This window comes from Colletotrichum navitas, assembly GCF_030913465.1.
Source record: "Colletotrichum navitas strain CBS 125086 chromosome Unknown LY79scaffold_62, whole genome shotgun sequence".
In the NCBI taxonomy this organism is placed as follows: Eukaryota; Fungi; Ascomycota; class Sordariomycetes; order Glomerellales; family Glomerellaceae; genus Colletotrichum; species Colletotrichum navitas.
In genome coordinates this window covers 23,366-35,572 of record NW_026850608.1, presented here as the reverse complement: position 1 = coordinate 35,572, position 12,207 = coordinate 23,366, and the positions used below count along the sequence as shown (strand labels likewise).

General features: G+C 56.4%; 4 protein-coding genes across 4 annotated transcripts; 1 reads left to right on the top strand and 3 right to left on the bottom strand.

Moving 5' to 3' along the window:
* Nucleotides 1–1,624: 1,624 nt before the first annotated feature.
* Nucleotides 1,625–2,033, bottom strand: LY79DRAFT_333972 (uncharacterized protein). Its single transcript, XM_060552510.1, has one exon. It carries the CDS (start codon nucleotides 1,969–1,971, stop codon nucleotides 1,696–1,698), a length of 276 nt encoding a protein of 91 aa, XP_060410842.1. The 5' UTR covers nucleotides 1,972–2,033; the 3' UTR covers nucleotides 1,625–1,695.
* A 1,772-nt stretch (nucleotides 2,034–3,805) lies between these two features.
* On the bottom strand, nucleotides 3,806–5,813 carry LY79DRAFT_563283 (glucosidase II beta subunit-like protein). The gene is made up of 2 exons (XM_060558542.1): nucleotides 5,598–5,813; nucleotides 3,806–5,520 (listed from the first exon to the last, which is right to left on the bottom strand). Exons 1-2 carry the CDS (start codon nucleotides 5,694–5,696, stop codon nucleotides 4,006–4,008), a joined length of 1,614 nt encoding a protein of 537 aa, XP_060410841.1. The 5' UTR covers nucleotides 5,697–5,813; the 3' UTR covers nucleotides 3,806–4,005.
* A 1,739-nt stretch (nucleotides 5,814–7,552) lies between these two features.
* Nucleotides 7,553–8,250, bottom strand: LY79DRAFT_563281 (uncharacterized protein). Its single transcript, XM_060558541.1, has one exon. The coding sequence runs from the start codon at nucleotides 8,165–8,167 to the stop codon at nucleotides 7,613–7,615; it is 555 nt and encodes a 184-aa protein (XP_060410840.1). The 5' UTR covers nucleotides 8,168–8,250; the 3' UTR covers nucleotides 7,553–7,612.
* Nucleotides 8,251–10,284: 2,034 nt separating this feature from the next.
* LY79DRAFT_563276 (uncharacterized protein) lies at nucleotides 10,285–11,038 on the top strand (the record flags this gene model as incomplete). Its single annotated transcript, XM_060558540.1, has 1 exon — nucleotides 10,285–11,038. A coding segment is annotated over exon 1 (454 nt), but the record flags the coding sequence as incomplete, so codon positions are not given.
* Nucleotides 11,039–12,207: the final 1,169 nt, after the last annotated feature.

The window sequence follows — 12,207 nt, the reverse complement described above, 5'->3', positions numbered from 1 at the left end:
AGAACGAGAAAGAGAGAGAGAAAGAGCGAAAACGAGAGCGAAAAAAGGCTACGCAATAGGAGGTAGGCAGGCAGGCTCTTGACGTGTGCGTATCGAAGCGTCTACGTCGTCCGTCTTCTCGTCAGAAAAAATACGTGTCGGCAACTGAAGCTGATGGTGCGTGTGAAGTAGTTGGCTAGTGCGTGTCTCGACTGGCTTTTGTTGCGCGTGTCTTTTGCAAATGCGGGGGGAGAAGCAGCTTCGAGACTAAGAAGAAGGGGGGGGGCGGGCGCGAAAGAATAGTTGAGCGTAGTGCTGGTGCCGCCGCCGGGTCAGCTGATGAAGTCAGGATGATAGAAGTTGATCAGACACAGACATGTTTGAACATGTGCGGGGGGGGGGGGGAAGAGGATTGGAACCCAATCAACTTCGGACGAGCAGCGCAGAAAGAAGAGAGAAGAACATATAGTTTGAGCGCGTCTGCGATTCCCTTCCCTTCGCTGAGCCGAGAGAAGAGCTGAAAAGGCCAGGCTTAGTCGGAAGGGCATCCCGTCCAGGGCTGGCGATTGCCAGGGACCTCTTGCTATTTTGAACCCAAATCGATGCGCGGCCCTATTACGGCCCCTCTGCCCTTTGGCTGGCTCCTGGAGTCGTGCCCCGACACCCGCCCGCTCACGCCAAGATGCAAGATGCAGCTGCTTCTCCACTAAGTACCGCAGAGCGGACCTTGCCGCAGGCACCATCCCCGCTGCCGCTGACCACATGCCGGTCTGTCAGCAGAGGAGGGCCTGGAACCTGCTTATTTCTCCTTGCTTGCTTGACCTTCTCGAAAAGCTCGAGAAGCTCGAGATTGCTGCTTGATCGGGTTGGGAGCTCATGAACGGAATCACGCTGACGATGCCACGTTCCAATGGTGTGCCGGCATTGAGCCCTCTGGCTGGCCTGGCCTGGCCCAATGGTGCGCCTGGCCCGACTGCCGCTGGGAACTGTCGGGCCAGAATGGCCATGGGCGGTGGTGCTGTGGGTTGAGACCCGCAACTAACAATATCAGACATCAAGCAAGCCACTTACTTAGCGGATCGAGGCTTCCCCCACAAACTTCCCTTATTCACCTGTACGACCTATTTTCACGACTGATCGAAGCAGTTGTGGTGGTGGTGGTGGTGGTGGTGGTAGGTGCGCTGAAGAAGAAGAAGAAGCAGGAGAAGAAGAAGGAAAAGAAGAAGAAGAAAAGAAGGTGTCAAGTTGTCGATCACTTCTTAGACCAGACGTGCTCCAGCGGGGATTTTCCTGGGCATGGAATATTCGATCTGAATCGCAACCAGGGTCGCCGTCCTGTTACCGGCATTGCATTGAATTGAGCCGCCCATGAATATCGACGGACAAGGGACGCACGGCCTGACGGTGCAGTGTTTTGCACGCAAGGCTAGGGCCGCCTACCACCGTCATATCGTAAATGGGGTGGTGGTTTGCCGATGCTTCCATGCAATCTCAAATCCGGGGAAGCCGATGGGGGGTCGCAAGGGTGCAGATCGTCTGAATGGCAACCGAGTGACTCAGGTTGTCGGCAACTAGCCGTTTCACAAAACGAACCATCGTCGACGGAGCCAAGGATCGTCTTGGTGGGCCTAGCAACAGCAAAGACGTTGGTCGCGATGAAACACTGTGAATGTTCCCGAGATGCCAAAGACCCCAGATTTCGTCCCAAGCAATCTGTCAATCTTGAGATGAACGCTTGAGATGTCGTGCAGAACAGTGCTCCGCGATTACTCGGGAATGAATGAATCCATGTTCCCGAACAGATTGAAACCAGTGGCGCGCCTTCGTTGACAACCACTTCGGTGTGGAAGGGCTTGTCGGACTTGACCGTGCAAAGGATTCCTTCTTCAGTTCAGGAGACGATGGCAGGGCCAAAGGTGAGTGGATTATCCCATCTTGAACACTTGGACCGGGGTGCCAGGTACAAGTATGCCGGCCAATCGAGGATGTCATGGGCTGTCGGTAGCTAGAAGCTCCTCAATGCTGGAATGTCCCCAAGGCTGGATTAACCCAAGTTAAACCTTTAGGACCGGCATTACCGTTCAAGGCGCCCCCACTCCTCCCATGAAGCCGTATCCGCAGTGTCATGGCGTCGGCACACACACAAATAAAGTGCTTTGTTTAGAGGATGTGGCGAGGTGCCGCACTGCCCAGGAATATGGCACTGCTAAGATCTCTGAGCCCCGTTTTGTGAGGTGAACAGAAGAAAATTTCAATCTAGCCATGTTGAGGTCTTCGTCGTCCACTTTGGTCTGGATCCTTGGCCGGCGGCTCCCTGAGGTGGGGGGCTCTATGCGGCTGATTGGGACCGTTAGCAATAAGCTGGTCGTAGATCTTAGTAGCATGGTGAGCAACAATGATCCTCTTGAACTGCACGAAGGGTGTCCCTAACCCGGCTTTGGCGGCAACGAAGCCAACGTACTGTATACCCATGTACCTCTGATGTGGAAGAAAGAAAAGCCCGCAAACGACGGTCTCTCTCTAGATCGACGATAGGATGGGTTTCTTGGCTCAACGGGCTGGTTAGTGCCCCTGAACATAGACTTCTCGCGCACTCTCAAGTACCAGAAAGGCCTTGGACAAGACCCAGGTTGATCCTGGGCGAGGTTAGTACCATTCCCCAGACAGGGGGAAGATCAAACCATCGGAATCGCTTTTTTGGAGATGGGGGCCACTTGCAGTCGGTGACGATTCAGGGAGCGCTCCAGATACTGGGGACGACAGGACAGGGAGAACCGTTCTGATTCGTTGGGTACGGTACGGTGGCACGGTTCTGGTTCGTGCTGCGATGGGGGGATCCATCATGACCGGCGAGGGACGTGGTCTAGATGAGCGAGTCAGTAAAGACGCTTTGTTGAGCAGTCATGCTTGCGTGGCCGACGCCGGAGCCTCCGTTCAGACGCGTGACGCGAGGAGGAAACCTGGGAAATGTTCAAGCGTCCTCGACCTCGACGTAGCAGCAGAAGAAAATAAAACGGGGGACGACGCGGGACGGATCCGAGTCTAATCAATATTCCGTACCGAGATTGCAGAATGTCGTGATCTAAAACAAGAAACAGAGCAGTCCGGGACATGCCCTGCCTGGAGTTGCATTCCCCAGAGGGAGCGCCTTCCGTCAACTCCCGTGCCAAGAGCCATGAAATGCGGAAGGAACCGTTGAGCCGTGTTGTGGAAGATGGTGATGTTTGAATATACTAGGTAGTGTACGAACGTGCCTTCTTGGTGGCTCAGGTGGAAAGAAAAAGAAGAAAAAAAAAAAAGGGCAAGAACATCGCGGCCGGCGGCAGGCAGTATGTGCCTGCCCGGACCTGCCTAGGCAGGTACTGCCGCCCGGCTCACGAGATGACTTCTGATCCAAGAAAGAACACACTCGGAACAGAGCGGGAAGTTGGTCGGAGTCCGGACCAGTCCAAAGGTTATATCATGTCCCTATATACCCAAAGGTAGCCAGGTAGTCTACCAAACTTTTCGGTGATATGGTTTGGGCAAGTGTGGATTGGATGGATGCAGGAGTTACGAGACGTGCTCCACGCTTGGTGATGACCGCCCAACAGACAGATGTTCTTTCTTTCTTTCTTTTTTCTTTCTTTTTCAGAAAACTCGAGCTGGAATCGTGCCTTTACGGGAAACTGTAATTCATCCTCTGTGACACCCTCGGGCATTGTGATGGCGCGTTGAGGTTTTATGTGCTTCCCCGCCAACGATTCAAACGCCTTTTTTGTACACTTGCCTCTCCGTGATCCATCGGTTCCGTGTCCGATAAAAGAAAAAGAATACAAAAAGGAAAAAAAAAAAAAAAAGGTGATGCTTCGACAAGCATGGTCGAGTCAAGCTCGATGGTCACGGAGAGGACTTAGAACTAGCCGAGCCGACGGGTTCACAAAAACACACACATTCTGTTCCTCGATGATGCCCCGGTGTATCAGTACAATGTCACAAGAGTCCAAACGCCATTGCTGTCCATCTCGATAGGGTGAGAGGGAGTTCTCAAAGCTCCTCCTTGAAGAAATGCTCCTCGCTGCCCTCCTGCTCCTCGCCCTCCGCCGCGTGCTTCGCCTTCCTCTTCCCTTTGGTGCCGCCGCCCTCCTCCCCGCCTTGCTGCCCGTCGGGGCCGTGGTCCACGACGCCCCGAATCTCCCTGGGGTCGCCGGGCTGCTCGACGACCTCGAGCTTCCAGCCCTTGTCGCCGGCGATGCGCTCCAGCTCCGCCCGCATCTCCTCCACGAGCTCCGGGCTCAGGTCCAGCTTCTTGAGCTCGCTCTCGTCGAGCACCTCCATCGTGCCCCCCTCGGCCTTGCTCTTGGCGCTAGCGATGATCTCCACGAGCGGTCCCTGGCCGCGCCCCGGAAGGTAGCTGCGCGGCGGCGCGAGCTTGGCCGGCGGCTTGCCCTCCTCGTCAGCGACCGCGAGCACCCTGCGCGCCCCCACGATGACGCCGCCCACGTTGATGCCCTTGGCCCCGTCCCTGGCGTTGGGGTCTTGCTGGTTCCTCCTCAGCAGCTCCAGCTCCGGCTCCGCCTGGGCCTGGGCGTCAAACTCCCTCTCCGTCGTTGTCGTCGTCGACGACGACGACGAGGATGCCTCGGCTCCCAACGCCCGTTGGCGATGCCAGTCGGCCTGCGCGCCGGGATCGTCGGACGGGAGGATGGGCCGGCAGCTGATGGCGTTGGCGCTCGTGGCCTGCGGCGGCAGGAAGACTTCGTCGTTGCAAAGCCGCGGGGTGTTGACGACCATGAGGTAGGCGCACGTCGTGACCTCCTTAATCCAGCCGATACGGTCCCCCTTCATGCCCGGGACGCAGTGGTACTGCACCTCGACCGTCCGCTCGCGGCCCGTCAGGTCGCAGAGGGTGCCCCCGTCCATCCTCTGGACTAGGTAACGCTGGTCGCCCTTGATTTGCAGATCCGTGTTGGCCGGCGGGTCGCCGGACTTTGTCGTCTGCTGCTCCTGCTGCTGCTGTCCGCCGCCCTGCGTCGGCTGGCGCTGGCTGGGCGACTTGTGCACCCTGCCGAGCACATACTTGGCCGTGTGGGGGTCGGGGACCGGCGGCTGCCCGTTGGGGACCGTCGGGAGGGCGTGGAACTGGACAATGTCGCGGTTGTAGCAGAAGCTGTAACTCCACCATCCGGACATGAAGTACAGACACTTGCCGTCCAGTTCGCCCAGGAGCTCCCAACCATGCGCCGACGCCTTCGCCAGCTCGCGCGCCTCCTCCTGCTTCGCAAGCTCTGTCGCCGTGTGGTTCTCGGGCGTCTGCGGCTCCAGCACGGGTATCGAGCAGAGGTATCTCGAGTTTTGCGTCTTCATGATCTCGTACTTCTCATGGACCTCCGCGGCCGCGCCGCTGCCGCCGTCGTCGGCGTCGCCGGCCTCCCTGACGTTCTGCGAGATGTCGGAGGCCGTCGAGAACTCGGCCGAGTACGTGGAGTGCGGGTTCGCGCGGTCCAGTAGCGCCTGCGCCTCGTGCTCCAATATGAAGGATTCCGGAAAGACTATCTCGTACTGCGGGCGCGCAACGCAACAACCGGTCAGCATGGTCGCTCGCCGGCGATTTGGGGTGTCTTGGGCTTCGGACGAACCTGGGGATAAGCTACTAGGTCATCGTGGATGCTGAAGCCGGGATGACGAGCCCTGCACAGCTGGGCTGTCGCCAGCAAGACTAGATTGAGACGGCGCATCGTGCCGTGGAATTGAATGTATCCCTCACATGTAGATGAGACGAGTTGTTGTAGAGAATGTGCCAGCCGCCTTGGAAAGCTGCTCAGACAAGCGCGCACCGTCTCCGTGGTTCCGTAGCTCACAGGTGTCATCTAGCTAGGTGCCAGGTGTCGCTGAGACGATTATTACCGATGTTCTGCCGGTTGGACCGGTGGAGACCCTTCCGATAACCGATAAGAGCTGACCTCACGTGCCGCATTGCCTACCCGCATAATTGTCACCACTGCCTGCCAGCTGGCATCATCAAAGGTACTTTCAGTCAACATCACTTCATCAAACGTGGTGGGTATGAGCGTAAATTGATTTTAATTAGAAGCTCAACATCAAACATACTTTAAATAGTCTAAAAATCCTCTCTATCCATCGGGAGATGACGCAGTTATAAACACAGCGAGGGATAGTAACTGTCTCGTTTTGGCGTTACATGCCTAGGCTCTCTCTGAGGCGGAGATACTGCATACAGATAGATGCTGTTATCATTCCCTCGGGGGCAGTTGAAATTGCAGTGCAGTGATGAGGCAGACTTCAGGCAGAATTCCCTCGCGTCTGACTGCTCTTGCCTTGCCAGACAATTGAGGCTACTGGACATTGCCTTTGGGAGGTCTAAACTTTCAATCTGGTCTCGCATGGTTGGTCGCCGAGCGACATCGTGTCCTATCTGGCCTGAGTGACAGGCACTTCATGCGCAAACACGCCATCGCCGGTGTCGATGAGGGGGGAGATACATCATAACAGCAGTCCGCTTGCGTACCGACTCAACGGCAGGGGAATTGAAGCGCGAGCTGGCGTCCACCCGTGGCTGGTCCATCATCCTCCCCTGATACCAGAAAGCAAGTTTAGCAGGTGCTTGCGTGTGTAAGCCAGCCTCTGGCGCCCGTCGTCCTCCAGTGTCGGGTCAAAGCATTTTCCCTCGACTGTTGAGACCGTCGTCTCTGGGGGAGTTGATTTTGCAGTGAAGTATGTTGCTGTTCGACGACAGCTTGTGGGCTTCCAGGCCGCACCGGACCCGACCACTGGCCCTCGATGCTCTAAGAAGCTGACCGATGCAGCGGCGCCGGGCGGCAGCTAAAAGCTCGGTCTGTCTGTGGCCGCCTGATCGGCCCAACGTTAGGCTGACAAGCAGCTACTGCAAGACTGACACGACAAGCCGCGCCGTTGGGCAGACTAGAGAGAGGGGAGGGACGAGGCAGAGCCTTTTTGCACAGTCGGCGCTGCGGTGCCTATGCGATGCGACGCGATGCAATGCTAGGCTAGGCCATGCGGACCATCTGCGATGCGGACCGGCGCCGAACGGGCACAGATCCCATTCGGCGGAGGGGACGCACCCTTCAGCAGGTCCTACCCTATGAGCGAGGCATGAGAAATGTGCCTTGGGCAGACGAAGCCCAAAGGTGGCCTTGAATATCGCCCGGATTGGATGACAATGTCCTGGCGGCAAGGCCCTCTCTGTCAGTCTCGCATCTTATCTCTCATGTACGGTGGCTTCCACCCTCCCCCTCTTCCCTCTCACCGAGAATGGCCGTGACGAAGATCGACCAGTCAAACGGATGCCAGTATCCGTTGAGGATGTCGGCGTTGGAAAGCAGCCATGCGTTTTCATGTGTGTGTGTGTGTGTGTGTGTGTGTGCACTATGCAGCCGGCTTCATGGGCATTGTATGGCGTAGCACACAGCCTCCGCACGGGAGGACGCACAAGTCTGGTTGGCTTCCCGCGCTCAGCAGCAGGAATTGAGATATGGAACTACAGACATGACCCTTCAGGGACTTGGAAAAAAAAAAAAAAAGAAAGAAAGAAAAAAGCAAAGAAAGATAAAAATGATCGACAAAATCAGGACGATCATGCCGCTCTCAATAGCGCAGAAGCCGGCGCGCCTCTCTAGTGCGTATCGTGTACCTGTGCGATCCCCCTATGCCACTTGGCGCGCGGACTGCTTTCCCTTGTAGTTGCACCGCCTGGGGTCTCGCGACCTTGGAGGTTCAGCGAGATGTGGTCCGTGGATGATCTCTTGGGGGGGCGGTAAGGGCCGTGGCGTCGATTCAGTGCAACGGTGGCATTTCGCAAGATGGTCCAGAAGCGACGACGATGAGGGGCGCGAAGGAAAAGGCGAAATGAGCACCAGAAGCCCAGGGCACCGGCAGCGCAATGCAGAATACAACCCACGCCCGCCACGTTCCGTGTTCCAATTGCCGTTGCAACCACTGTGGTTAGTCGTCGTCGTTGTTTTCGGCACGCGTGAGTCGCGCCGCGAGCCCGAAAGAGCTGCGCAAGGGCCAGCCAGTCGGAAACTTGGAGTCTTGCAGATTTCCAAGAGGTTGACCAACGTGGAGCGATCTGCGAGGAAGATTGTCGCAGCCGTGAGCCACGGTCGGATCGGGAAAAGCGTGGAAGAGAGGGAACGAGTGAGACAGGACACGCACGCACGCACGGCATGGGCAGTCGTACACACAAGGGGAAAGGCAACGTCCCCGGAGCTGCCGGGCACGCCCCCTCCCCTCCCCGTCTCCCCTTCCAATGTCAGAAGTGAATGACGGGGAATTGCCGTAACGATGGATGGGCCGTTTACGCCGCAGGCCATTGGCCCATGTGCATGCAGTGTACGATGTACGATATACTATGTATTAGTTTGTAGCGGGGAGGAGGGTGGTTCACGGTTGATGGATGTGGATGGATGGGCACCTCATCTCTCCGGCGGTCAGGAAAGGCGGGTCATTCTGGAGCACGGAGATGCCTCAATGTCGGGACCTGCCAACTTTCGGCTTGGCTGTTCCCTCTTGTGTAGAAGCTGGCGATGAGGATGATCCCTCAAGGGCAGGGGCACGTTGCGCAATGGGGGTCGCGGGACGATCTCGAGCTTCTTTTGGAGATGTTCCTATTATCGTAGTTTCGTACGCAGCTATTGGACCAGGGCAGGCCAGGTCGGGCCAGGTCTGTGTTTACTCGGATGGAGCAAGCCGGGGGGGGCGTTTATTGGAGAGTTTGGTCGAGGGTTCTCGAGATGGGGGGAGACTGGCTGGAAAAGCCCCTGTCTAGCATGTCCTTGGAAGTAAATCGAGACGGGATAGAGAGAGAGAGAGAGAGAGAGTTCCGTTCGGGAGGAAAAGGCTGGGGCAGATGAGACGAGAAGAGATGAGAGAGACCAACCGCGTGAAGCTCAGAGAAGAGAAAAAAAGTAAGAAAAAGGCAGGATCTAAGGTACCTACTCTGTACGCTATCTACACTACATTTAACGGTAAACTAGATAGGTAAGAAGTACTATGTACATGTTTATTCATAGTGTACACCAAGCAGGCACGCGGGAGGGCACCTTCCAGCGATCTCTTCCCCCCCATGCATTTCCGACGTTCCCCCACACGGCGCGGGATCGCAGGAGCCAATGGCTCAAAGCAGTGGGGCGGCAGCCTCACTTTGTGGGAACGAGCCGTGGCCAATCATCTCACACACTGAGGCTCCAGTTCCCTTCTGGCGATCACGCGACAAGCTGTGATTCGCCGAAGCCCGATCTGTGTTTGAAAAGTGGGACAAGAGGTTTTTGGGGTGGGGTGGGGGGGAAGGAAGGGGCATGGAAACGGCCCAGTTCAGCGGCCCTAGCGGCACTTCGACATCACGGCACAATGATGGCTCTTCCTTTAGTGGGTTCTTTCTGTCCCCAAGTCCAAGTGTCCAAGTCCTTGCTCTCGTCGTCGCCAGCGAGACGGCACGCTTATGGTGATCATCTGGTCCCGGTGGGGAGGTTCTTCAGCTTGGGAAGGAGGAGAGGTGGTGGATGCGGGAGAGAAAGAGGTACGTACCCTCTCCGAAAACGAGGCAAGCAGCTCGACGATTGGGCCAACACGGCCGATGCATCTCATTGGAAGGGACGGGGGGGAGGAGTGTAGACGTACCGAGTACCGTATCTTGGCTTGCATCCAGTGATGAGCGTCGCATTGCATCGGGTCAATCACACAACACAGATTCTGGGGGGGGGGGGGGCCACCCGTGGGCGTTGTGATGTGAGGTGCGATGTGGTGATGTGATAATGTGACGGGACGACGGATGGCCTGTAGAATTTTGGGCCGCGGACCTATGCCGCTTTCTCGCCTGTGCAAGCAAGTTAACAGAGAACGCCGCATCGCCCAGCAAGCGGTTGCCGGTACGCACACAAGGGATGCTCGGCCAGCAGCAAGCACTCTGGGGGCGCCGAGGGGGGGACTGAGGGCGACCCCACGCGACAAGGGGGTATGGCACGAACGAGATGAGCCGGCAGGCTGAGATGGTCGATGTGCCTGATCATCATCGCCGACACCACCCCGTTCTGAGCCTCTTTGTAGAGACGGCAATGGCACGACACGGCACGCGGCGGCTATGGTGGCAGCGTGGGATGGCCGTCCGTGGGATCCAATGGTTTCGTCCACTCTTCTGCATGTGTCCGTGAGCACATCGGCCGTCTCGCCGTGGCGTCCTTCGTAAGGGTCCCGGACGGAAAAGGGACCTGATGCCACTAGTGTTTCCTTACGTCGACCACGATGACGGGATACTGCCTCTGGTAGTTCCAACCTCTTCTGGCTTGGGCTCAACACCACACCAAAAAAAAAACTAAAATAAAAAAAAAACCTAAAAAACTTGACGACACCAACCGCGTGCATGTAGACACAAACACATCCATTGCCGTCGTCTTCACGTTGCTTTTTCTTCCCGCCGTCGACATCCCCGCGCTCCCAATGTCTTAGGATAGTATGCCCGGGGCTCCCCTTCCGGCTGCCTGCCCCTCCCCCCTGGCTCCCAAGCCCGGGCATGGAGACCAAGTCAGATCAGGTAGTCCCAGGCGCGGGCCTCTTGGGGCTTTGTGTTCCGGGTTAGGACACGCTCTTTCTATCCCTCTTCGTGCAAGCCCATGTTTCGGTACGCCTTTCATGATGTGTGACATGTCGTTGCGTAGTGGGCGGGATAGCCCAAAAAAGCGTATCAGGAACCCCTCCACGTCTTCGTCTCGTCCGTGCATTTGGTCGGGCGACTGCGCAGCATTTGGCGCGGTTCCGTCATTTTCGAGACATACAGTTCAATCATTGCTTCTGCGGGAGGTTAGTCACCCCTGGAGCGATCACCGCCGTCTTGAAAGGGGGGGGGGAGGGGGGCTGGTTACTCGAACCGCAAGCATTGCATATCGGGCACTAAAAAAGATGAAAATAACATAACATGATCCGACGACTGGGATGAAAACTCATGGATCTAGCATGTCAACTGCCGAAGCGCTCTCCCACCCTCGTCCCGACCTCGTCTCTCTCTTGAGGTGAAAAAAAAAAAAAAAAAGACGAGGGGAAAAAAGCCAGCTCGCTCTTTGACCTCGTCTGTGTGTGTGTGCGCGGGCGACGAATGGCCATCCGGCGTTGTAGATTGGAAAAAAAAAAAAAAAAAAAAAAGGAAAAAAGTGAGTTTGAAGAGGTGGAGATGAATTTAGTGAAGCGGGGAGCCCAGGGGAAGTTTCGCATGAATTCGAAGCCATGTCTATCATGAAAAACACGGGTTGATGAAGGAAACGACAACGAGAGGCCGCGAGTCTCTGGCGGGGAAAGAAGTTACAGAAGTACAGACGAAGGAAGGTTGCTCTAAATGGAAATCGTCTCCTCTGATATCGGAGAACATGACCTCCGCCAGATGGATGATGAATGATGATGGGACCTTTTTCGTCTGGTGGTAGCGATGTTGGTTTTTTTTTTGTTATCTTTCTCTCTCTCTCTCTCTTCTTCCTGTTGCTTGGCCTCCCCCCACCTTGATCGATGAGATGATGTCAAGTAAGGTTTACCGCTTTCGCCGCATGTACCCCCCCCCTTTTCCCACCTCGTTTTCTGTCTTTGTTTTGCTTTTTTGGCTGGCAAAATAGCTGTCATGTCATGTACCGCGGGCGCGGCAAACCTAAAAGCTGTCGAAATGGCGCCGCGCGCAGACGAGTCATGAGCTGAATTTTGCGGTAAGACCTCTCGAGATGCCACACATCCACACACACACAAACCCAGACGAGGACGATGGTTTGGCTGGTCTGGTTTGACCGTGGTCTGGTCTAGTGTTTTCCTGAACACTGCCGACGAATGCTTTCATGCGTTGCGTTGCAGAAGCCGATCCGTAAACACAGACGCACACAAACACAAACACACACACACACACACACACACACACACCTCCCATTCCCTCTTCATCTCCTCGTCTCCTGATCTCCTGATCTTCTCACGGACGATGATCCCTTGAGGTGTTGCCGTGCGCCGAAGTCCAGAAGCCACGAGGCCGCGAGGGGCCGCGTGGGCGTCGGGTTCCGCGCACAGCTCTCTCGCGCCAGGCGCGATGGTGACCACGTTAGGACAAGCCGGCAGTGGGAAACAGGTAATGGGCGCAAGAAGGGTAGCGCACGGCCGGCAATTCAAGGGGCACGAGGTGGGTTGAGATGGGTAGAAGTCAAAGGGGGATCATTCCGCCTGTTCAGATAGCCGGATGGGAGTGAC

Excerpts from the sequence above, each read along its gene's own strand:
- LY79DRAFT_333972 (XM_060552510.1), bottom strand. The coding sequence starts at position 1,971 with ATGACATCCTCGATTGGCCGGCATACTTGTACCTGGCACCCCGGTCCA.
- LY79DRAFT_563283 (XM_060558542.1), bottom strand. The coding sequence starts at position 5,696 with ATGCGCCGTCTCAATCTAGTCTTGCTGGCGACAGCCCAGCTGTGCAGG. Across the intron at positions 5,521-5,597 it reads ACCTAGTAGCTTATCCCCAG|TACGAGATAGTCTTTCCGGA; the intron begins GTTCGTCCGAAG and ends GCGCGCCCGCAG.
- LY79DRAFT_563281 (XM_060558541.1), bottom strand. The coding sequence starts at position 8,167 with ATGCCGTGCGTGCGTGCGTGTCCTGTCTCACTCGTTCCCTCTCTTCCA.